General features: G+C 46.0%; 1 protein-coding gene across 2 annotated transcripts in view; it reads right to left on the bottom strand.

Moving 5' to 3' along the window:
- Nucleotides 1-2714: 2714 nt before the first annotated feature.
- adamts7 (ADAM metallopeptidase with thrombospondin type 1 motif 7) overlaps nucleotides 2715-26680 on the bottom strand; it is a 121318-nt gene continuing 97352 nt past the window's right edge. For both annotated transcript variants that reach the window (XM_033050363.1, XM_033050364.1), the window contains 2 exons: nucleotides 25898-26057; nucleotides 2715-4404 (listed from right to left, as the gene is read on the bottom strand). In XM_033050363.1, the coding sequence (XP_032906254.1) occupies nucleotides 4247-4404; nucleotides 25898-26057 (318 nt within the window). In that variant the 3' untranslated portion in view covers nucleotides 2715-4246. The remainder of the gene's footprint in view (nucleotides 4405-25897; nucleotides 26058-26680) is intronic.

The raw sequence follows: 26680 nt of genomic DNA, 5'->3' as shown, positions 1-26680 counted from the left end.
CATACACCCTTTCTGTAAAAACATTACCCTTCTGGTTCCGAATAAATCTTTCCCCTCCTCATCTTAAACCTATGTCTTCTGTTTTTCAATTACCCTACTCTGGGCAAGAGACTCTGTGCGTTTACCCAATCTATTCCTCTCATGATTTTGTACACTTCTATAAGATCACCCCTCATCTTCTTGCGATCCAAGAATAAGAGTCCTAGCCTGCTCAAGCTCTCCCGGTGGCTCAGGGCCCTTGGTTCCTGGCAACATCCTCGTAAATCTTCTCTGCACCTTTTCCAGCTTGCAAGGTTGTGAGTGCTGTAATGTAAGAACTGCAGAAGATGACTTGTAATACAGCAGATCCCATCCAAAGAAATGTGATAACGAATAGGTAATCTGTACGATTGAAGATCATAAAAACCGCTGAAAATCTGTGACATAGGAACAGAAAGCGCTGAGAATTCTCCGAGGGTCAGCCTGTATCTGTGGAGAGTAAAACTGTATTCACATGACGTTCCATCAGAACCTGTTGTAATTGGGATAAAGATCGACACCGGGAATCATTCTCCATCTTTAGTCCAAGTCCCAAGGAGTATTTTCACGTCCTCAGCTTAATGCAACATCCGAAAGGTTCAATCAGCACCGCCCCTCCACTCAGTATTCCCCTCTGACACTGTAACACTCACTCAGTGCCCAGGGCATTCTCACACAGTTCTCATGTCTAGACTGTGGTACTCATGAAATCTGGTATTTGCAGCCAGCACTGTGAGCATTCATATTTCTGCAAAACAAATTATTATTTTTTGTTTCTTAAAAAATTTTAGGAAAATGTTTTAGTAATTTTCATGAAATCCCTCTTTCTGTTCTTTCACTTATTTGATCACACTCCAGAATGTGAGAGGAGAAATTTAACTGGATCGGGTTCATTTCCTTGTTGAAACATTTACCAAACGTCAAACTTTCTTGATGTTATGCCAGATATTCCTGAAAGCTTCTCCTGAAGTCGGCACGGTTTCCGTCTCAGGGGCTGATCAGGGAAATGCAGAGGCAGAGCAGATTGCATCGCCATTGCTCAGTAAGCAGGCGGTGCATGTGGAAAGCCCTCACAAATGGTCCCTTAAGAGCTGTGTCAGTGTGAACACGATCGCTTTTCCAGGAGTGGATGTGTAAAGACTCAAATGTTTGCCTGTGCGGGGCGTTTTGGGATTGCAAACTTTCCCTTGCTCCCAATACAGCAAACCCTCACAGCCTCCTGCCATTTAAATCCCTCTGCAGCTTCACCCTAGGTATCTCCGTAACCCCCTCCAGGTCTCTGTGCTCTTCCACCCCTGGCCTTCTGATTAAGAAGGAACTGCAGATGCTGGAAAATCGAAAGGTACACAAAAATGCTGGAGAAACTCAGCGGGTGCAGCAGCATCTATGGAACGAAGGAGATAGGCAACGTTTTGGGCCAAAACGTTGCCTATCTCCTTCGCTCCATAGATGCTGCTGCACCCGCTGAGTTTCTCCAGCATTTTTGTGTACCCTGGCCTTCTGATCATCCCTCAATGTGATAACATCGCCGTTGGCAACCCTGGCCCCAGTTGCTGAGGTCTCAAGCTCAGAAACTTCCCCTCCACCCCTCACTAACTCTTTTCCACACATTTTGATATTCTTTAAAGCGTGTCACTTTGTACAAACCTCTTGTCACCTTTCCTGGTGTCTCTGCAGCCAATCTCAGTTTTATCCAAATATCTTCCAGTGAAGTACATTGAAACATTTTATTAAAATAAGAGTACTAGGCAAATGCGAGATGTTGGCATTTTCTCGCAGCAGTAGAGGAATTCAATGGGGGAGGCAAGAATAGAGATTCTGTAACTGGTATTTGATTGCAAAGCAAAGAGGCAAAGTGCAAGAGGGTCTGGCAGCATCTCTGGAGAACATTGATAGGTGTCATTTTGGAACAGGACCCTTCTTCATTTTAAAGATAGACACAATACTCAACGGGTCAGCAAGCATTTCTAGAGAAAATGGATAGATGACGTTTCAGGTCGGGACCCTTCATGTCACCATATGCTGCCTGACCCGCTGAGTTACTCCAGCATTTTGTGTACATCTTTGGTATAAACCAGCATCTGCAGTTCCTTTTTATTACCCTTCTTCATTTTAATTTGTAAAAGCGGTGGCTAAACAGCTAAAGGAGAATTCAGTGAAACTGTGCCAACAATTTTACAAAAGGATTAAAATTCCACATTTGTGAATCTTTTGAGGACCTTCCAGCAAAAACGTAACATCCATCCACTGGGTCTGTGAGCCAATGACTCTAAATCAATGGATTCAACATCAGTAACACTCATTTATACAGTGCCATTGTGGTGGTAAAAACACACAGGCGAGTGCCCACTGAAGGAACCTGTCTCTGTGAAGTTTACATGTTCTTCCTCTGATCTTGGGTTCTCCAGTTTCAAAGCCGTTTGATTTGGTGGGTTAATTGTCTACGGGGTTAAATTGGGTAGTAAAATCTGGGAGGCATTGAGGGGCAAGTAGGGGGAATAAAATGGGATTAGCGTAGGTAGGAGCTCGATGGTTAGGTTCTTCCACTGGTGAATGACTTGAAGACTACAGCTGACCAACAAAGGCACAAGAGCAATAAGAAATGGAAGATGGCCAGTGATAGCCACATCGAAGGAGACAATAAAAATCACTGTTACTAAATCCTGAGGCACAAAATCAATCTGCGACAATTAGGCTAAAGATTTTGATAAAACAAGTTTAATAAAAAGAACCGTAAACATGTAAAAGTTGCCTGAACACTGAACCCAACAGCCTGACTTAACATGCAAACTACAGGCAGGTCTCTGCACTACTCCTGGGACACAGCAAGACGGATACAAGATCTCTTGCCTGGCGAGAACTCAAATGGAACATCGGTGAGGCACGGATGAAGTTGGAGCGGCTTCATGCTTGTCCTTGTTAAATGAGGGGAACAGAGCTGGATAATGAACTTTGTTCCACTTTATTTTGCATTTTAGATTTAGCACTCAGGTATTTTCAGATTAGGTACAGCTGAGGTCAGAGGGAGAGGCAAATATATTTCCCACTCTTTCTCCCTCAGGCAGTGCAGTGGCCCAGGTTCAATCTTGACCTCGGGTGCTGTCTGTTAGGAGTTTGCACGTTCTCCGTGTCACTGCACAGATTCCCCCAGGGTGCCCTGGTTTCCTCCAACTTCCCAAAGATGTGCTAGTTGGTTAAGTTGGCCACTGTAAATTGCACCACCTCTTGCAGTTAGGTTGCAGAAGACTCACGGGAATGTTGGTGGGGATGTGTGGGTGAATCAGCTGTAGACTAGAGGGACAAAGAAATAAGGAGGGAAAGGATTATTCTGCTGCCATGGATTAGACAGCCTCCATTTGTGTTGTTTGTTAAACTCAAGGCTGGAAAATTTAAGGATGTAATGCACACAAAAGATTTAATGTTGTCTCAGGGAAGTATGCACTAGAGACCCAAATGCCATCAACAGCTGTTGTTCATGACCCTCGTTGCAATAAGACAGAGTATTTGCTTCTGTGGTAATATACTCCCACAAATACATGACTCAGTTCAGAGATCAGTGTGGCCTGCGCCCTGCTGCGTTCGGTATAAGTTGTGTAACGCTTCTTAAGTACTAGCACCACAGCTCCGTTTCCGGAATAATGCATGTTATTCAGAATGATACATGCTCAACTAAAACTTCTTAAAAGTTGAAAATAAAATAGGTTTTTATATTTTAAAAAATTGTTCAAGTATGAAAAGTTTCTGTGCTGTCCGGCAACACCAGGGATGGGTTACAGGACACTTGTCAGGTATGGAGCCCCAGGACACTCCTTCATTAACTCTCCGTCTCCGCGACACTTTCAGGGGAGGGCTGAGGTTGTGGGATCCAATGGCGAAGGTGTCATTCTTCAAACGACAAAGCACCAATTTTACTTGAAAGGACAACACGTAACTATAGCAACCACGGGTCTCGGGCCCAATCCTGCAACCCCAACCCTGTAAATCATGGCAGCAATCAACAGCTGGGGTTGTTGTCCTGTCAAATGGTCGCATAAACAAGAATACTGAAAGAAAGTCTCTCTCATTTATATCTATACATAAATATTTAAAAAACTTCAGATTTTCTTACACATCTTTCTTTTTTTTTCTCCTGAATTGCTTCTGTGCCTTTCAGTCCCTGTAATACCTTCTCCCCATAGTTATTTTCTTAAAAAGTCTCTTGCTTTCTGCATTGCACCCCCTTGGATGCTCATCTCCGTGAGATGCGCTCATCACCACGGTCTCTCGGTCCATGTCGTTGGCACGTTCGGCAACACTGTGCCCGTACGGTCTGAAGGTAACATCGGTCCATCAGCTTCAGGGTCTGGCAGAAGGTGAAGGTCAGCCGATCTCGCTCGCAGACGTAGCCTGGGTGGGGAAGAGTGCGGGTAAAAGTCACCTGTTAGTGAAAAGTAATCAACTTTCTGTCCCCTCTCCCTCTCTGAATCTCCCGCTCTGAGGTACAGTTTCATTGATAGCTCCCATGGTTGCTGGCCCATCCAGCAAGAGCGGAACTCGCTATCAAAACATGGAGGGGACGGGGGACACAATTTTTTTGGCGGCCACGCGCGCATGCGCACACTCACACACGCACGAGGCTTCGGAGGCTCAACCCAGCGCTAAAAACGGAGATTTTAAAATCGGGATCACAAAAACTTGGGGGGGTGTCCCCCACCTCTCAAAACATGGGGGGGACGTGTGTCCCCCCCCTGGTTTTCCGCCCCTGCCATCCAGTGTTGTGATACTTGGAGAACATTGTTCAAGGTCGGCCCCGGCGTGCCGTGGTCATGCCTGACACCAGGCCCTGGCCTGCCCGCCCCGAATCCTGGAGACCGCCCGTAGAGGGTGGGGGTCACCGAGCCCAGCCTCTGCTCAACAGGAGGGTGATGAATGGAATACCAGTGGGCGGACCGGCTGTAGGAGGCAGTGCTGTACACCTTGATGATGGATTGGGCCACTGGAGGCCCAGCAGCAGACTGGAGTTTGGCTGGACCGGGAGCCGCTCCAAGAGGCCTAGCACGTGGACTGGACACAGCCTGCAGTGGCACAGAGCGGTGGAGGACACCAACGGCCATTCTTGGCCAGACTGACCCTCCAACACTGCCAGGAAAACAGGCCTTCATCATTGTTAGGTTAAGAACTCTACAACTATAACAACTGGGACTTGAAAATGGCGCCATATCCGGCAACTCTCTATACTGTTTCAGTGTACTATTACTAGAGACCTAAGATAGACACAAAAAGCTGTAGTAACTCTGATGAAGGGTCTCAACCCGAAACGTCACCCATTCCTTCTCTCCAGAGATGCTGCCTGTCCCGCTGAGTTAGTTCAGCTTTTGTCTATCTTCGGTTTAAACCAGCATCTGCAGTTCCTTCTTACACATATAGACCAACTGTATCTGAGATGCTTATCTAAGATGGATCTAAGATGGATCTAAGATGGATCTAAGTGCTTGTGAATGGTGATACTTTTATGGAACTGTATACAAAAATGAATCTCACTGGACCTCGCTGTGACAAATAAAGTACAATTGAATACCAGTGAATACCATTGAAGGGTTTTGACAGAGTACAGAACTGCTGATTAGAGGGCTGTTCATGTGCTAATAATCAGTGTATATTCCTGTTCTTAAAACTCTCCAGGCAACATCTGTTCTCACACCTGCTCTGCACAAACCAGACAAACGTAAAACTGTATTAAACTTTACAAGTGGATGGAGCGTGCCTATTATCCCTTTGTGTCCAGCTGAGGCTGAGCAGGTAGCTCTCTTCCTGTGTGTTAACAGCTTCAAGCTAGACACAGGGGTGCAGCAGGTAGTGATGCTTCTTCACAGTTCCAGTGATCCAGGTTCAATCCTGACCTCCAGTGCTGCCTATGTCTGTCTGCCATAGATTCGTAGAGTTACAGTCAAAGAGTCATAGGGCATAGAAACAGGCCCTTCTGCCCAATGTGTCCATGCCAAGCGAGATGCCCATCTAAGCTTGTCCCATTTACCCGCATTTGGCCCATATCCCTCTAAACCTTTCCTAACCATGTTCTTCTCCAATTATCTTTAAAATGTTGTTATACCTGCCTCAACTACCTCCACCCTCTGAATGAAATACTTACCACTATTAAATCATTCCCCTTTCCTACAGCCCAACACGTCCATGCTGACCAAGATGCCAACCTGAACTAATGCCTGCATGTGGCTTGAATCCCTCTACACTTTTACTATTTTGTTTACAAGACATTTAGCAGGTACCTGTCCAAATGCTCTTAAAACATTGTAATTTCATTCATCTCTACAGGTTCCTCTTGTCCTTGACTGTATAAGGAACTACAGTTCCTGTGACTGTATAAATGGATACTGGTTTTCTCCCACATCCCAAAGAGATGCGGGTTGTTAGGGCAATCGTATGGATGAGTGCAGTTGCAACTAAAGAACTCGACACCAGAGTGTTGTGGATATTGCCCAGTCCATCCCACAAACCGGTTGGTGAAACCGATAGGTTGGTGAAATTTTCTTTGGAGCGTAGGAGTCTGAGGGGTGACCTTAGTGGAGATTGGCCTTGTTGAGGTGTACAACATCATGAGGGGCATGGATAAAGTGAAGGCTTGCAGTCTTTTTCCCACAATAGAGGATTCTAAAATTAGGGGGGAATAGGCTTATTGTGAGAGGGGAGATGTTTGAGGGACCTCAGGGGCAAACTTTTGAAAGGGTTGTCCATATTTGGAATAAACCAGCGGATGTTATAGAAGTGGGTACACTTTCGACTGCTAAAAGACATTTGGACATATATATGGGTAGGGTCATGAGGGATATGGGCCAAATGCAGGCAAATGGGACTAGTCACGTTAGTCAACATGGACAAGGTTGGCCTGTTTCCATGTGGGATAGGACTATGGTCGAAAAGTCTCTTCACACACACTCTCCATGAGAGTGGGCCTCATATTTCTCTTGAATTTCTTCCTGGCTCCTTGTTCACATCTCACCTACTAGTGGACGAACCTTTGCTCCATCCACCCTGTCCAACCTTTCATAATCTCAAATAATTCTCCCAGTTCACCCACCAGTCCTCCCTTCACCAGAGAGAAGAGCCCCGGCCTGTTCAAAGTAGCACGGGAAGGGGAGCAAGATCAAGAGGGTATATTTGTTCTGTGTTCCGGACAGCGTTTCATGTCTTTTTTTGTAAACCAGCATCTGCAGTTCCTTGCATCCATATTGACCAGTCAACTGGACAAACTGATGTGACCAACAAGGGACTTCTCAGGGATCAATAAGGATGACTAATCATCACCCAACAAGTACCTTTTATTGGGCACCAAGTACATGGAATCGTTCAGTCAAATACTCTACTCTTGTTGGATGAGAGCAGCTCCAACAACTCAAGGACAGGCAGCATCTCTGGAGAGAAGGAATGGGTGACATTTCGGGTGGAGACCCTTCTTCAGAGTGTCTTCTCGTCGGTTTAAACTTGCATCTGCAGTTCCTTCCTACACAACTCAAGATACTCATCATGGCCCAGGACAACACAGCCAGACATTCACACCCTGTCCACTGGTCTAAATGCTCATTCCCTCCACCACTAGCTCAGCATTCCTTCAGTGTGAAGCAGCCATAATATATGCTGACTTTGACTCGTGATCTTACATGCAGAAGGACAAGCACAGCCAAGACATGAAAATGACCCCCTAGTCACACACTAACCTGACTTGCAAATGTCATTTATTCATCCAAACTCTGCAACTCGCTGCCCAGCGAGTGGTTCAAATGGCCATGATTCTCAATTCAACGGGGAACTCCAGAGGAATAAACAAGAGCTCTAACTCAACACAGCAGCAGGACATGCTGCGCACAGCAAATGGCTTGATGATAGGAAAGGGGTGAGTTCCTGTCCCAGTGTATTGCTCTTTCACACAGAGCTTCAATCCCTTGTCAACAACTCGTTTTTTTGCTCCAGTGAACAGGAATTGTAGATTGCGTCCTGGCAGCTAAGCTGCAGGAGTGCAACGTTGCTTAGTAGGGGAACAGACAGTGGATTGAGCAAATCAGGTCAAGGTTCAGCAGTTAGTAAATCCATGTGGTGTGCGCTGCTGAATTTATAGGTACAACGCTGTTCCTGCTTAAGTGCAGTAATTAATAGGAGAGATGATAATAAACTAGTCAGGACACTGAAGTACAATGGAAACTGCGCTGCAGACCGATAAAGAGGCAGTGTTATTGATCTGAAACGCAGCAACTCTTTGGGTCCTTTTGTTCTTCCTCAGCAAAATGCTTTCTTGCTTCACGCTGAGCTATGCATCTTCTTCCACGTTACCCATAGCTCTAGGCAGTTAATTAATCTCAACTCTGGCTCCATTGCAGCATAACAGAGATGCAACTCACTTTAGGGCAGCACGGTGGCGCAGCGGTAGAGTTGCTGCATTACAGCGCCAGAGACCCGGGTACAATCCTCACTACGAGTGTTTGTCTGCACAAAGTTTGTACTTTCTCCCCGTGACCTGCGTGGGTTTTCTCTCGGATCTCCAGTTAGCTCCCACACTCCAAAGACGTGCAGGTTACTAGGCTAATTGGCTTGGTTACAGTGTAAATTGTCCCTACCGTGTGTAGGGTAGTGTTAGTGTGCAGGATCGCTGGTAGGTGCGGACCCGATGGGCCGAAGGGCTTATTTCCGCTCTGTCTCTCTAAACCATACTAAACTAAACTAAACTCACAGTGAATAACAGTCATGCCTTGAGAGTGTGACATCTTGGGTCCGAGTCCCACCCAAGAGATTCCAGGCTGATTCTCCAGTGCAGAGGTAGTCACCTTACAGGTGAGACGTTATTTGAAGGTGCCCTAATGTTAAAGATCTCATGGCAATACAGAGATTTTCACTGTCTTCACAGAAAATCTGACAGAAGTCATTTGGCCCATTATGACCATCCCCATTGAGATGAGACCACCCAACCACCACCCAGCAGTGGTGTGAGATCACTGCAGGTCCTGGCTCTCCAGGTATATATCCAAGTCCTTTTTCAGTGTTACAATGGTTTTTGCTCACCCACCTTTACAGATAGAGATTTTGAAAGGAGACCTCTTCAGCTCCCCTCTGGTCCTTCCACCAATTCCACTAAATCTTCCCCCCTTCCCACAGAACACAGAACAATACAGCACAGGAACGGACTCTACAGCCCATAACGTCCACGCCAAACATGATGCTCGGTTCAACTAATCTCCTCTGCCAGCATGTGATCCATATCTCTCTATTCAATCACAATCACAATAATACTTTATTAGCCAAGTGTGTTTTGCAACATATGAGGAATTTCATTTGCCAAGTCAGTCATACAAATAAAATGCAACGGAACACACAAAATACATTTTAACATAAACATCCACCACAGTGACTCCTCCACATTCCTCACTGTGATGGAAGGCGAAATTCCCTGCATATCAATGTGTCGATCCAAAAGCCTTCTAAATGCCACTATTGTACCTGACCCCACCACTACTACTAGCAGCAAATACCAGACCCCCACCACTCTCTACCAGACCCCCACCACCACAGTAAAAAACTGTCCCACACATCTTCTTCAATCTTTGCCCCTTTCACCTTAAAGCTATGCCCTCCAGTTTTAGACATTCCCACCCGGGGAAAAGATTCTGGTTGCCTACCTGTCTCTATGCTTCTCATAATTTAATATACTTCTATCATGTCTCCCCTCAGCTTCCAACATTCCAGAGAAAACAATCCTCCCAGGGGTATTAAGCCAGGTATTGAGAGAGTAAATAGAAAGGGCCTGTTTCCACGTGGGCCCTTGTGGTTTTACATACCTCAATTAAATCTGCCCCCAGCCTCTCCTTTTCCAAAGAAAACAACCTCAGCTAGTCCAAACTTTCCTCCGAGCTAGGATTCTCCAGTCTGAGACACATCCTTGCACATCCTCTCTGCTCCCTCTCCAGTGTGCTCATACACCTCTGCAGCGCACTGTCCCATTCCACAAACTCGCTCTCCAAAGCTTTGTATAGGAAGGAACTGCAAATGGTGGTTTACACCGAATATAGACACAAAATGCTGGAGTAAGTCAGTGGGTCAGACAGCATCTCTCCAGAGATGCTGCCGGACCCACTGAGTGACTCCACCATTTGGTGATCATCAGCATTTGTAAAACAGGTTATCTGGTCACTGTCACATTCCTGTATAGAGGAGCTTCCTGTTTGCAAAATAGCTGCAATGTTTCCCTCATTTCACAGTGACCGTACTTTAAAGTGTTAGGGTGCGGGGAAGCAGGTGGTAGTCCTTGTTCCACAGGATCCATCACTCCAGCTGCTCAGAGGCCATGCCCAGCTGGAAGATGTGGAGCCAGTTCCCAGCTATTTCACAGCTGACTGGTTTCCCATTGACAGGCACTGACTTGGTTCCATGTGATTTACAATCCTCGCTAGTAGACATCTATTAACCTCAGACCCATTATCATCTGAGTCAGCATCAACAGTGTTTTGTGGGCAGCAGTTCCTCTCCTTTACTCAGTGTTGGTTGGTTGTATCCTCTCCCAGAATGCTGGCATTGCCTTTAAGATTTTGCCCCCCCCCCTTCCATTCCTCTTGCCAATGTGAATAGTCTCCATCTAGCCTATTATTTCAATTCAATGGCACAACTTTCTATAGACCACAGAACACGTCTCATCTTGTCCAATCTCTCCTCATACACTAACTTTGCAAACCATGGTAACATATAAAATCCAATGACAAACTCCTTTGAAGGCCAATGCATTCTGTCTGTGACACGGGGCTCTGAACAGAACCGGTCTGTTTAACTGTAGCCTTTGTTTAACTGGGGAAAACCTCACTTCCCTTTACATATCCGCTTAGGAAAATCTGAAAGGGTCCGTGGTCTTGGAAGTAAATCTCTTGCTGGCCAGGGCCAAAAGCTTTGAGTTCAGCACTTGAACGAGAATGACCTTTAAATGGATGCAAGAGGTCAAGAGTCATGTATTAGTTTGTGCATCACCAAGGGACTTCAAGGGTTCAATGGAGTCTGACTCTTGGTGATTTTTCTATGTGAAATAGTTATTACGAGAATGACCAGAGATGGGGAGCAGATGTTTCTTTCATCAACCCAGTGGAGACTTGGGATTAGGCAACCAGATACGGTCCGATTACTCATTGGGACGCACAGGCTTGAAAAGGAACTACAAAGTAATTGAGGCGTGTGCCTTATATTTACACGACCCCTTCTCAGATAATTGCAATTATGCTAAACAACTTATTACCATGCAAACACTGGCTGTAGGATGGGAGAAGGGTGCCCTTTGCTGCCCTCTGGTCAATGATTCGCCCCCCTCCCCCCCCTAGAAGGGTTCCAGCACACAGCTGGCTACTGAGGAAGCACTGAGCCTCCACAAGTGGAGGCCCCTGCAGCTGGATAGCTTACAGGGGCCAAGATGTACAATTCATCTCCAGATGCAAGGATTTTAGCAGCGAAACAAAGGCCTGATCAAAGTCTAACTCTTCTGAGCTCTGTTAGTGTGTCGTGCTACTGAAGAAGGGTCTCCTATGTGGAGGTGAGGAGTGGGAGGAGGGGTGTGTGGAGTGCGGAAGGCGATGGAGGTGGTGGGGTGAGTGGAGGTGGGGAGAGGGGGGAGGGGGAGGTGGTGGTGGGGGGAGGGGATGGTGGAGGTGGGGAGTGCGGAAGGTGATGGAGGTGGTGGGGTGAGTGGAGGTGGGGAGTGGGGGGAGGGGGAGGTGGTGGTGAGGTGAGTGGAGGTGGGGAGTGGGGGGAGGGGATGGTGGTGGTGGGGGGAGGGGATGGTGGAGGTGGGATGTGTGGAGGTGGGGAGTGGGGGGAGGGGATGGTGGTGGTGGGGGGTGAGTGGAGGTGGAGTGGAGTGGGAGGTGGGGAGTGGGGGGAGGGGGAGGTGGTGGTGGGGGGAGGGGATGGTGGAGGTGGGATGTGTGGAGGTGGGGAGTGGGGGAAGGGGATGGTGGTGGTGGGGTGAGTGGAGGTGGGGAGTGGGAGGTGGGGAGTGGGGGGAGGGGGAGGTGGTGGTGGGATGTGTGGAGGTGGGGAGTGGGGGAAGGGGATGGTGGTGGTGGGGTGTGTGGAAGGCGATGAAGGTGGTGGGGTGAGTGGAGGTGGGGAGTGGGGGGAGGGGGAGGTGGTGGTGAGGTGAGTGGAGGTGGGGAGTGGGGGGAGGGGGAGGTGGTGGTGAGGTGAGTGGAGGTGGGGAGTGGATGGTGGTGGTGGGGTGAGTGGAGGTGGGGGGAGGGGATGGTGGTGGTGGGGTGAGTGGAGGTGGGGGGAGGGGATGGTGGTGGTGGGGTGAGTGGAGGTGGGGGGAGGGGATGGTGGTGGTGGGGTGAGTGGAGGTGGGGGGAGGGGATGGTGGTAGGTGCAGGGAAGACCGTGGGATTGGTGGACGGTTTGAAGGTGGGGTTTGGGGAGCCTAGTGGTGGCTTTGTAGTGGAGTTGGGAGAGGGGACTATTGATGGAGATGTGGAGAGGGGATGGTGGTGGGATACAGGGTGGTCGGTGGGGTTGGTGGTAGGTTTGGGGAAGGAGTTGGTGGTGGAGTTTGGGCGGATTTGTTGGGGGGTTCAGGGGGTATGTGGGGTGGGGATGGGGAGGGATTGGGCGAGGGGGACTGTGGTGGTGGAGTTGATGGAGATGGGTTTGGGTAAGGAGTTGATGAGGGGTTTGTGGGGATTTGTTGGGGGGGTTTGTGATGGGGTTCAGGGGGGTTTAGAGAGGTGTTGCTGGTGGGGCTTCAGAATTAGTTTCCTGCTTTAACTGAGCCTGTTCTTGAGATCCCAGCAACTGACCTCTGGACTTCAACCACTCACCCTGATACATTTTGTTGTGGCTCTGATATTGTTTCAACCCACAGAACGAAAGAACCTGAGGACAGCCTCTCCCCAAGTTCTCCTCTCATGCCCCAGTGGTTTCTCACTGCTGGACCTTGTTTCCAACATCTCCTGGTGATTGACCACCAATTGATTTGACCATAGTGCTGGATATTTGGAGCACATAGTTAGGAGTGGGTATGTGGGTGGGGCTATCTGGCTGGTTGAAAGCATTGCTGGAGGAGCATGTCTGCACCTGGCTGGACTTCAAACGGATGCAGATGAATGGAGTTGCCGGTGCGTAGCGGTCTTTACACATGATGAGTGTCAAATCCCAGAACAAGGCGATCTCGTGGAATCTGGGAGCCATTTGCCTTCTCCACACAGCACCTTTGGCCTTGTTACTATCGTCACCTTTCTATTCCCCATCCATCTTAGCTGGATGTCACCTATCACTTGCCAGATCCTGCCACACCTCTTTTTAAATTTTTTAGAGATACAGCGTGGAAACAGGACCTACGGCAACCGAGTCCACGCCATCAATCACCCGTACACTAGTTTTAAGTCCTACACAATAGTGGCAATTTACAGAAATCAATTAACCTATAAACTCATACTGCGTAGGAAGGAGTCTGAAGAAGGGTCTCGACCTGAAACGTCACCAGTCCCTTCTCTCCAGAGATGCTGCCTGACCCGCTGAGTTATTCCAGTATTTAGTGTCTATCTTCGGTACAAATTCTTTCCGCCAGTTATCTCCACTCCACAGTGTGAAGAAGGCTCCTGACCCAAAGTGTCTTCTGTCCATTTCCTCCCACAGATGCTCCCTGACCCACTGAGTTCCTCCAGCAATTTTTTATTTATTTTTTGCTTCAGTTGACAAGGCCAGCTTATTTATCCTCCTTCTCTCCTCTCAGCGTTTACCATAAATAAACAACGTCATTCTGGGATCACAGTGGCCAAACAACAAACCCAGAAATTAAAACTAAAGTCATTTTCTAATCATTTGTGCTGGCCGTTTTCCAGCTTTCCTTCCAACGCAGTTTCCAACTCAATTACTCAACTGTTTCATGTAATCCAAAGTAATCCCCCTCCCCCAGCTCCAATGTGACCAAGAGCTCTTGTGCAATAATCTAGTTCTCAAAGTCCACAGTCTGATCTCTGTGGACACAAAATGCTGGAGTAACTCAGCAGGACAGGCAGCATCACTGGAGAGAAGGAATGGGTGACGTTTCGGGTCGAGACCCTTCTTCAGACTGATCAAGTCTCGACCCGAAACGTCACCCAGAGATGTTGCCGGTCCCGCTGCGTTACTCCAGCATTTTGTGTCTATCTTCCTCTCTCACTACAGTCTGATCTCTGTTCTCATTGTCTCTCCAGCCAACTTCCATAGACATTCATATCCACTCAAGAAATCAACGATGAACCTAATTCTCCCTTATTCAATCTGGAAATAACCCTTTCCCTCCCATTCCTTACTATGCATCATCCCTCCTAAACAATGCATAGCTGTCATTACCATTATTCGGTGTCTGTTCCTGTGACCATTTACATCATGCACTAACTTTGTTGGAAGCTTACTTCTTGTTTAAAGAAGGGTCTCAACCCGAAACGTCAACTATCCATGTTCTCCCGAGATGCTGCCTGACCCACTGAGTTACTCCAGCACTTTGTGTCTTTGTTTGTAACGTCAACATTAATTTTCTTGTGTTCATGAACTTGATCATATAATACATTTATCTGTGAATGTACACATTGAACATTACTCAGTGTAACATGTACTGAGATGAGGGGTGGGGGAGGAATGGGAAAAGTTCAGGATGATCACTAACAGGGCACATAGTTGGTCCTTGCAACTGTGTGCAATGTTGACACAGAAGCATTCTTTGGAAATAGACACAAAAAGCTGGAGTAACCCAGCGGGTCAGGCAGCATCTCTGGAGAAAATGAACAGGTGAAGTTTCAGGTCGAAACCCTTCATCAGACTGAGAGTCAGGGAGGAATGGGAAGGTACAGGACAAAGCTGTTTCACAGAGGAAGAGGACTTAACTTTCTGGTGCCTTTCCCCACAGTGGAAATGTTTTGATTCTGCTGTGGGGGGACGTTTGTGTTGAACTCTATAATGTGTTGTGTCCATTTTATTCATTTTTTTAAACCTTTTTCTATGGTTTGTAATGGAACTTATTATTTAATTTATGTAAAGCACTTTGGTGTCAATGCGAGTTGACTTAAAACGTGCTATATAAAAAAAATAAAATAAAAAAAAAAAAAAAGCAGAGCCTGCATCGATGACTTCAGGAAAGGTGGAGCCCACAATGGTTCATTGTTGGCTGGGGAAGGGGCGATAACAAGGAATGCAAACGGTGAAATGAGCAAGGGGACTAAGGTGGTGGAGGAATGGAGAGAGAGGGAATGCAAGGGTTACTTGAAGTTAGAGAAATCAATATTCATGCCGCTGGGTTGTGGTTCTTTGGAAACTGGGAATAATTCGTACCAACGTTTCTTTCGGATGATTAAACGTCCACTGTGGACTAAGATGTACATATAATGTGGATTATTTTAACCTATTTCATCATTGGATCAATCCGACTGCCCATTTATTGGGGGACAGGAAGTGAGCCCCTGATTCAATCTCATCCGTTCCCATTCAGATGTCGTAGCTTAATGGGCACACTGTAATCTTTGAACAAATAAACTCACAGGATCAAACGGCCTTCTCCTGTGGTGCGGTTCTTTGTAAGTCAACATATTTGAGTGAGAAATATATATACAATTTATATAGATATGTACACACACACAAATATAAAGTGTCAGAAGATAGGGTTTTCACAAACAAACCTTTGATTAATGTTTAAAGAGCTACCAGGCATACAGTGAATTGTTATGTTCTCATTGGATCCCTTGCTGTTCAATGATTAACTGATCCTCACTGGAGTCGATCAAGGTTACTGTTGTAAATTACATGGTTGAGTCATAGAACTGAACAAATACAGCAGCCAATTACATATTTAATGTTTATGTTATCATTACCGAGCCAAACTGGTGCAAGACACATGTGATGGCAACTAAGACACAGCAATACTGTTACATGACAGATCTCAACACTTCATCTCATAACATTTCATTATTCCACCACTGGCATTCTTCCTAAATTCTGGCATTGATTCAAACAACAACTTTCTTTTTATATAGCACTATTAATGTAGCAAGTATCCTCATTGCCTCATGGAACTGATTATCAGTCGAACATTATTAAAAAAGACACAAAGTGCCGGAGTAACTCAGCATCTCTGGTGAACATGGATAGGCGACTTGTCAGCCGGGTCCATTCTTCAGACTTTTACAATGGACGTCCAGTCCCTTTATACTTCTATTCCCCACCAGGAAGGTCTCAAGCCCCTTTGGTTCCTCCTTGAACAGGGACACAATCAATTCCCCACTATTAACACTCTCCCCCGCTTGGCGGAACTTGTCCTGACCCGCAATTACTTCCTTTTTGACCTCTCCAACACCAGCATCAGCAGTTCTATGTATCAACATCGAACAAACGTTTGCAGCAAGTACAGTGATTGATATTATATAAGAGATATGTTTTAAAGAACATTTAACATGAGGGGAAGAAGGTGGAGGTGACTAGATTTAGCAAGCGAGTTCTGAAGTTTGGAGCGTTAGGAGCTGAAGGCACAGCTACTAACTGTACATTAAATGAAGCCAGGAATGGTCAAGGGGCAAAAATAGGAAGAGCAATGTAGGACTGGAAGTATTAGAATTAAGGTGCATAGGGACAGTGGAGGGATTTGAATGAGAAATATAAACATGAGGTGCAGGTGTCATAGAAATATCGAAAATAGATGCAGTAGTAGGGCATTTGGCCCTTCGAGCCAGCAACACCATTCAATATGATCATGGCTGATCATCCAAAATCAGTACCCCGTTCCTGCTTTCTCCCCATATTCCTTGATTCCGCTATATCTAACTCTCTCTTGAAAACATCCACTGCCTTCCACAGATTTACAACTCCGGGTGAAAAAGGTTTTCCTCATCTCAGTCCTAAATGGCCTACCCCTTATTCTTAAACAGTGACCCCTGGTTTTGGACTCCCCCAACATCGGGAACATTTTTCCTGCATCTAGCCTGTCCAATCCCTTAGGGTTTTTACATGTTTCCATAAGATCCCATCTCATCCTTCTAAATTCTAAATTTGTTCGTCAATGAGCAACCGGTGTTGAGATGTGGGAAGTGGACTTTAGCTGAGCTCAAATGGAAGGTGGGAGGAAGGAACAGATTAGGCAATGGGACGGCGTGGATGAAGATCCAAGCAGCAAGTAACTAATACGCTAGCATATCAGACTCCTTCGAGCATTCGGATTAATTTCTTCCCAAAGGTTTAAATATGATAACATCCAACAATATAGAAAAATATAATTCCCTCAATTGAATGAAGTGAGCTGCAAATTGTGACAATATCTTTCACCTACAGTTTCACTGGCAACTCAGTTCAACTATTACATGGCCTGTTATTCACAGGAAACATTTCAATTAAGAGGCTGAACTGTCTATAATTACTTGACAACTAAGAACACAGCCCAACTCCCTTTTGGGTACATCCTGTTTAATGTTTAAAGAAAGACTCGCATTTCTATAACCAAAATTATGCCTCACATGTTCATGTTGGAATCTTTTACCAAGATTCAATGCGTGAATGGAATTTTGGTTTTGAGGCTATTTTGAAAATGGCATCTCTGGAATTGCAACACTCCCTAGGTACTGTACTGTGAGCCAAGCTTGTATGTGTAGGTCACTTTTACGGGAAGTAACCTCACAAACATCTGACTGAGAGGCAGGAATACTAATGTGGAACACTATTGAAACCCTGGGAGCAGCCTGGATGGGAACAGAGATAATGCAGTACATGTACGAAAGAACTGCAGATGTTGGTTTAAAGCGAAGATAGACACAAAATGCTGGAGTAAGTCAGCATATCTGCAGAGAAGGAATGGTTGACGTTTCGGAAGAAGGATCTCCACCCGAAAAGTCACCCATTCCTTATAACCATATAACCATATAACAATTACAGCACGGAAACAGGCCATCTCGGCCCTTCTATGGTTATAAGGAATGGGTGACTTTTCGGGTGGAGACCCTTCTTCCAAAACGTCAACCATTCCTTCTCCCCTGAGATGCTGCCTGCCCCGCTGAGTTACTCCAGCATTTAGTGTCTATAATGCAGTGTGTCGTGTGGACACGGTTGAGGATAATGAGCTAATAATTAGTTTAGGGTAATGCGTCTCCTTGATCTAATGAACTAAATGTTATTGGCAGCTAATGGGGGTTGTTGTTTGGCTGGGTATCTGTGAACGAGGATAAATCAGTGACTCTGTTGGAAGTTCCAGCAGCAAATTAATGAACTCTCTCTTTTTAACACAGAACTATGTCTGGAGGGAATCCATCTGATTATCTCAGTGCATTTTAGATGGAACAGTTTGTGGACAAAGGGAGACGAGGGGATTAATACAGCACAGTCGGAGAGTGAAGCAAAACTTTTAAATGCTCTCTCCTTTAGGTCTGATTTCATCACTTTCTGCCTCAGTTCAGAATTCTGCACTTATTACCCGAGAACTTAATGCAGGCGGCACAGTTTACAGAGCTGCTGCCTGACAACTCCGACGACTTGGACTTAATCCTGGCCCCTGATGCTGTCTGTGTGGAGTTTGCATGCTCTCCAGCGACTGGTGGGTTGCCAGCGGTGCTCCAATGGTCCTCCTACATTCCAATGAAGTGTGAGTGAATAGGTGAATTGACGACTCTAAGTTGTCCCTAGTACCTAAATGTTTGGTAGAATCTAGAGGGAGTTGGTGGGCATGTGTGGAGAAAGAAATTGGGATTAATCTAGCAATGATATGGGTGGATGTTTAGTGGTTGGCGCGGACTTGGGATGAAGATCTTATTTCCATGCCGCAATGTTCCATGACTCAGAAAACCCCTTGTTGATGTTGAAGCTCACGGTGCTGGCTACATGCTCTCAAATGTCAGCTTCTGGGAATCTCCTAGAATCTCATTATTATGCTCTCCTAAATTTTCAGCCTTTTTCGAATCACATACTCAGAATGAAAACATTCTAATCTTCTGGAAACAACTACTATGTGACATTAATCATTAACATTTCTTTGTTTTTAGTCTGAACTGAGACCCTGCCTCTTGATGCAAATTATTCCACGGGACCATTTCAAAGAAGGGTGCCGCTGGTCCTCCCCAATATTCCTGCGCATTTTGATCCCTCAATTATCTTCAGTAAAATGGATTAGTTTTAGTCATGACTAAAATTGTCAGAGAAGATCGGGTTTCATTTCCTGATGGTGCCCACACTGCACAACACATGTGGGTTTTCAATTGCAATGTAACAACGATTAAACTCAAGTTCTGCCCCGCAGATAGAGAACTGGCAGCAGCAATGACTGCCTCGCCAACAGTCTGTCTGTCCCTTCCTTCTTTGTTTTTTTTTAGTACGTGTTAATTGTATGTTTTAGTGTTCTTTAGCTTGTTTTATATGGGGGGTTGGGGAAAACTTTATTTAATCTCTTACCTCGACAGGGATGCGATTTTTTTCCGTATCGTATCTCCGTCCGCACTGCGGCCTATCATCGAGGAGCTGGCGACTTCTGCTGGGGAACGACTTTGGGAGCCCCAACTGCGGGAGCCTGCGGACTTCGGGAGCATCAAGCCGCGGGAGTTTGGACCGCCCCAACACGGGGGCTTGGATCGCCGGCTGCGGGAGCTTCGATCGCCCCGACTGCAGATGGTCCGACAGCCCCGAACGCGGGAGAATAAAGAGGAAGAAGATGGACTTTATTGCCTTCCATCATGGCGAGAAATCTGAGGAATCCGCTGTGGTGGATGTTTACGGTAACTTTTATGTAGTTGTGTGTCTTGTTGCTTTTATTTAGTATGGCTGTGTGGTAATTGGAGTTTCACGGTACCTTAATTGGTTCATGTGACAATAAACTGACCTTTGAACTGAAATCCCTCCAGAATCTGCTGTTCAGCAGTATCCTCAAAAAAACAAAATATTTCTTGCTGCTGGGATTTGCTGAGTCCTTAAGCACCATATGGGTTCAGGGCACAGTGCACTCCTTATCGCAGGGTTATGCTGACATTGAGTAGTTGATACGTTCCTGTTTTACAACATACTGTAGCCAATGCATGCTGCTATTTTTAACATGAACTAATTTGTCATATTATCATTAAAGCGGAATTACAGTGGTGTAGTTGCTCCTTCCCCACTGCTATCAGACTGATCCTTCCGTAAACTGGAGTGTAGTCCTGATCTCCCAAATTATCTCATTGCAAACCTTGCAGTTTTTTTAAATCTGTGCTCTCTCTGTAACTGTAATGCTATAACACTGTCACACTACTGTATAGTCTGCCCGCTGGTATTATTCTCTTTGCTCTACCTGTTGTACTTGTGCAGGTGTCTGCTCCACTGCAAAATCTCCTCAAGGTGTATCTGCTGTCAGTGGCGAACTGGCCAGGGTGTCAGCTTGCCCGATGGCAAGTGGGCCCCTGATGAAGTGGGCCCCCTATATCAAGTGGGCCCCTGATGAAGTGGGCCCCCTTTATCTCCTAGCAACCAATATTTTAGACCCAGTCCGCCACTGTCTACTGTAGATTGGTTATTGCATGTGAACCAATCATAGTAGAAATAGCATCACTAACCCCACCTTACTGTATGCTTTATACTAACACCCACTTCCTACACTAGGCAGTCTTGGAAGCGGTAACGATGAACTAACAACTAACTGTACCACTATACTATGTGTACAGATTAAGATGACTTTGAACTCCAGACTGTGTAATCTACTTTATTTACACCTACTTTATTTACACCTACTCCAACCAGAGTTCTGACTCCCTCTCCCCGACTCTCAGTCTGAAGAAAAGGTCTCGATCCGACACGTCACGTATTAGTTCCCTCCAGAGTTGCTGCCTGTTCCACTGAGTTACTCCAGCATTCTGTGTCAATATTTGGTGTCGTACTTGTGTAGGGCTTGATTGAACTCAAGTACAGTATGATTTGACTGGATAGCAAGCAAACAACATTTTCCACTATATCTCAGTAAAAGTGACAAAAATAAACCAATACCAATACATTAATTCAAATCATGAAACCAAGGTGGGTCAGTTTTTGTCTCAAATAAAACACAAAGTGCTAGAGTAACTCAGCAGGCCAGGCAGCATCTGCGGAGGATATGGATAGCTGATGTTTCAGATTGGGACCCTTCTTCAGTCTGTGTTCTACTCAAGATTCCAGTACCTGCAGTTTCTTGTGTCTCTGTCTCAACTCTGGTCTCTCGGGCTGCTTTGCCTCCGAGTAAGGAGACCCCTGTTGGCAATGAACCTTTCACCAGCTCTATGCTGTCCCCATGCTACACACAACACACACATGAAGGCTGTGACATTCCCCTGCCTGGGAGTGTGTACACTTGGAGGAGGTAAGGTGGGAAATGCAACCGAGAATTGGAGGTTCTTGACAGCTAACAAAGTACATTAGATCGAGCCATATTTGGATAGGATTACAAGCAAATTCAGATTACATACCAGTGATAAATTTGAGCTTCCAACATCATTTTTAAAGTTATTTGAATCTTCTAATATGCCTTGCAAGTAATTATGTATGAAATTATATACTTTTTACAATGGATTTATTGACTGGAGATATTTATTGAATTCATTATATCTGGCAAGTGTTTCTTTATGGGTTACTTGTTTCATGAATACAGAATTTTAGTATTTCTGGATGATGAATATTTATATTAAGGATCTGCTACTGTGCATTTATTACCCTTTACAGAGTACAGGGTTTATAAATTCTGTTGTGCTGCTGCAAGTAAGAATTTCATTGTTCTGTCGAGAACAAATGACATTAAAACACTCTTGACATTTGAAGGTATACAAAAATGCTGGAGAAACTCAGAGGGTGCAGCAGCATCTATGGAGTGAAGGAGCTGCTGCACCCGCTGAGTTTCTCCAGCATTTCTGTGTACCTTCGATTTTCCAGCATCTGCAGTTCCTTCTTAAATTCTTGACAATTGACCTGGCTTCACCAGTCTCGTGTACAAATTGACTGCTGCGTTCCCATTTTGGACAGTGATTACAGTTTCAAAGGACAGTACTGGCCGTCAACAGCCTTGGGAAGACTTGGGGTGAAAGGTACCAGAAGAGAGGAGGAGCGTACATGCAGACATCATCACACATCTATTCTGTTGAAGATGCAAACATCATCACATGCAAAGTAACATTAGCAAATTTGCAGATGACACAAAGCTGGGTAGCAGTGTGAACTGTGAGGAGGATGCTATGAGAATGCAGGGTGACTTGGACAGGTTGGGGGAGTGGGCAGAAGCATGGCAGTTGAAGTTTAATGCGGATAAATGTGAGGTTATCCACTTTGGTAGCAAAAATAGGAAGGCAGATTACTATCTAAATGGCGTCAATTTGGGAAAAGGGGAAGTACAACGGGATCTGGGGGTCCTTGTTCATCAGTCAATGAAAGTAAGCATGCAGGTACAGCATGCTGGCAGTGAAGAAAGCGAATGGCATGTTGGCATAGGAGCAGTTATACAGAGCCCTAGTGAGGCCACACCTGGAGTATTGTGTGCAGTTTTGGTCCCCTAATTTTAGGAAGGACATTCTTGCTATTGAGGGAGTGCAGCGTAGGTTTACAAGGTTAATTCCCGGGATGGCGGGACTGTCATATGCTGAGAGAATGGAGCGGCTGGGCTTGTACACTCTGGAGTTTAGAAGGATGAGAGGGTATCTCATTGAAACATATAAGATTGTTAAGGGTTTGGACACGCTATAGGCAGGAAACATGTTCCCGATATTGGGGGAGTCCAGAACCAGGGGCCACAGTTTAAGAATAAGGAGTAAGACATTTAGAACAGAGACGAGGAAACACTTTTTCTCACAGAGAGTTGTGAGTGTGGAATTCTCTGCCTCAGAGGGCGGTGGAGGCAGGTTCTCTGGATGTTTTCAAGAGAGAGCTAGATAGGGCTCTTAAAAATAGCGGTCAGGGTATATGGGGAGAAGGCAGGAACGGGGTACTGATTGGGGATGATCAGCCATGATCACATTAAATGGCGGTGCTGGCTCGAAGGGCCGAATGGCCTACTCCAGCACCTATTGTCTATTGTCAGACATCATCACACATCTAGTCTGTTGAAGATGGGTCTGAAACAGGTTCCCAGTCCCAGCTACGAAACATAGCCTGTCCTTTCCCTCAGGCACAGCTGCTGCCTGACCTGCTGAGTTACTCCAACACTTAGTGTTTTGCTTTTGAAGATTGTACCAAGTTAGTTCCTGTCCACCTCCACTCTATTCAAATCATGCATTTTTTTAAACTCCAAGTATTTATGACTTCCATCCTTCACCGCTGCCTTTCCAAGCCCACACACACTTCCCTCCATTCTGAAGTGACCAAATGTCCTGAGGCCACTCTAGACCCTGGTTGTTCTCTTTTCCATGTTGTTTTTTCTTGAACAAATTCATTTCTCTGCAGCAAGAGACTGGACAATTAGATGCTGAATCTCCGGTTATTTCAAATGGCTTTGTGTGTTTTGTTTACCTAAAAAAAACTCGCCTGGGGTAATATTCCATCTCCCTGTCCGTTGGCATAGAATTCTTTTTAAATATACCTCACAGTCTGATTTACAATTGGCAGCACAAGGCCTGGGGTGTTTCCTGGAATTAGTTGTGGTTGTCATGAGGCAGACAAAGGCTTGTTTATTTGATTCTCATTTATATAATAATTTACTAACCACAAACAATGTTCTGACGAAGGAAGAGATGAGGCAAGAAGGAATAGAGAGCAAGAGAGAGAGAGAGAGAGAGGGCAAGGCTGGTTTGGGGAGGGGGAGAAAGAGAGAGAGAGAAAGAGAGAGAGAGGGGGGAGAGAGAGGGTGAGAGAGAGAAACAAAGAGAGAGAGAAAGAGACAGAGAGAGGGGAGAGAGAGAGAGAGAGAGAGAGAGAGAGAGAGAGAGAGAGAGAGAGAGAGAGAGAGAGAGAGAGAGAGAGAGAGAGATAGAGAATAGAATGCAATTTATTGTCATTCAAACCTAGGTTTGAACGAAATATCATTTCTACAGTTTTTTACATTACAAAACAATCCAAGACCCACACTTAACACAGTTTACATAAACATCCATCACAGTGAGCCTCCAACATCTCCTCACTGTGATGGAAGGCAAAGTCTTTATCTCTTCCCTTTGTTCCTTCTCCCGTGGTCCAGCAGTCCAACTGCAGTGTCGAGGCGAACTGGGGCTCCGATGTTAAAGCCCCCGGCAGGCGATGGTAAGTCCTGAGGCCGTTTAAGCCACGCCGGGCGATGTTAGGCCCCGGCTCCATGTCCTTAAACCCGCGATTCCAGCGGGAGAAGTCGCCGTTGCGGAGCTCGGAAAAGCAGTCTCCCACCAGGGACTTGGAGCTCCCGATGTTCCCGTCCACCGGGTCTGCGGCCGGTGCCTCCGAACTCCAAAAGTCGGGTCGAAGCCGCGCGCCACCACAGCTCTTCCCGCTCCGAAGTTGGCCAGCTCCGCGATGTCAGTTCCGCAGGCTCTGCAACTGGAGCCCTCAGGTTAGTCCCGGCCGGAGGTCGCCGCCGGCTCCACGATGTTAGGCCCAACGACATCCGAGACCCGACAGGGAATAGTCGGGTCCCCGCACAGGGAAGAGATTTAAACGGTTTCCCCCACCACCCCCCACATATACACAGCTAAAAAAAATAATAAAAACTAACTCAAAACTAACTCAAGACATACATTTAACAAGACAAAAATAAAAAAAGACAGACGACTGTAGTCGAGCCGCTGCCGTTAGGCGCCGCCACTAACACCATAGAGACAGATAAGCAGAGATAGACAGGCAGAGAGAGAGGCAGAGAGAGAGACAGAGACGGAGAGACGGAGGCAGAAACAGAGGTGGTCTCTTTCCGATGCACATTCCACAAAAGTTCATCCTGCCCTATTAGTCTGCAATGACAGGTCCAGAATGAACATTTAAATAAAATCAGTTTCAGTGAAATATTTCCTAATCAGGATGGGGTGTAACTTGGATCGGCCAATGTCTAGATCAATCAATATTTCTCTCTCCATAAAAATAAGATCATGTGGCATAAGTAAGGAAATACTTTGGTTAAAAAAAAGCACCTATAATCAAGGCGAATGCTGAGAGATAAAACATTTTCAAACGATTACACTAAACCCACCAAACACTTATATTACACAGCAGATGGAACACAGACTTGAACTGGAATTTCATTTGAGATTCAACGTTATCAGCATGCACTGATTTTACATTTGCTGCACATTTTACAGGCAATGTGTTGACCTCTGTGTTAATACAGGTCTGGGAATGGGAATGAGCATTTGGCCTTTTGAACAGAGGTTAGCACTGAGGAGTTGCAATATTTCGTGCCCTGTGCCCAACATCAGCTGAAACCGAGTGAGTACTTCTCTCACTTGCTCCTCGTCAGAAGGCTGGTGGTTTGAATCCCACCAGGACAACAGCATACTATGGTGTAGGCCACTGATCAAGTTGTTGGAAATGGGATTGGTGCTGCATTGATTCTTGAGGTGGATTCCAGCTCCGGTTCCAGACATCCCAGTTCGGACCCAACCTGGACTATAAGTTCCGACAGTCCCTCGTGGATTCTTGCTGGTTGCCATGGACGTGGTGGGCTGAAGGCGCTACTACCTGTGCTGTATGACTCTACCACTCTTCCACTCCACCACTGATGCCTAGAGTATATTGTGCTGCCAACGTCTTTCAAATGTGATGCTAATCTACTCTTAGTGGACACAAAGGCCCAAAGTGCAATTTTAAAGCGTAGTAAAGGGGTTCTCTCAAGATTTCTTGGGCAATGTTTTCCTATATACATTGTTTATGGGAACTTGCCATGCATAATTTGATTGGAATACAGTGACTACAATTTAAGAAGTGCTTCATTGAATGTAGGGCATTGTATAAAGCTAGATCCTCACTGTTTCAGGCAAGGACTTACCGTGGTGGGTGGTGTTGCACTCTTGCAGGTTACACTTCTGGGTGTTTTCTGGCCACGGCTCGTGGTCACATCGGCTACTGTCTTCCTCCGCCTGCCCCGTCACCATGTTGATGCACTTCACCAGACGCCGCTGTATTCCTCCGCCACAGGTCGCAGTGCACTGTTGTAGGACGGAAGCAGAGATCAGAGTTCAGCCGCACCCGACTGTAATTCGGACAGAAGACCCACCCGACATGTTAAACACTCACTCTCTCACAGTCCAAATGCATCTAGCTTCAGTGGGCATCATCCACAATTGTACCAAATCGCCAAAGTGATTCTGCAAGGCACCTCCCAAAACCAACCATGGATATCCTCTACCACCAAGAAGAACGATGGTAGTCAGTACATGGGAACATCCTCATCTGCAGGTTCTCCTCCAACTCTAATCCCATTCTGACTTGGAACTATAGCACTCCTTCTTTTCATCGTTGCTGGGTCTAAGTTCTGGGAATCTATCACTGTACTGATGCAGCTGGTAGAGCTCCTGCCGAACAGCGCCAGGGACCAGAGTTCAACCTTGACTTTGGGTGCTGTCTGTGTGGAGTTTGCACATTCCCTTGTAACCGCATGGGTTTCCTCCGGTTGCTCTGGTTTTCTCCCACGTCCCAAAGACACGCAGGTTTATAGGTTAGAAGGATCTCGACTCGAAACATCACGCATTCCTTCTCTCCAGAGATGCTGCCTGTCCCGCTGAGTTACTCCAGCATTTTGTGTCTACCTTCGATTTAAACCAGCATCGGT

Source organism: Amblyraja radiata, chromosome 34, assembly GCF_010909765.2.
Source record: "Amblyraja radiata isolate CabotCenter1 chromosome 34, sAmbRad1.1.pri, whole genome shotgun sequence".
NCBI lineage: Eukaryota > Metazoa > Chordata > Chondrichthyes > Rajiformes > Rajidae > Amblyraja > Amblyraja radiata.
The sequence above is the reverse complement of the archived record's forward strand: the minus strand, read 5'-3'. Positions and strand labels throughout refer to the sequence as shown.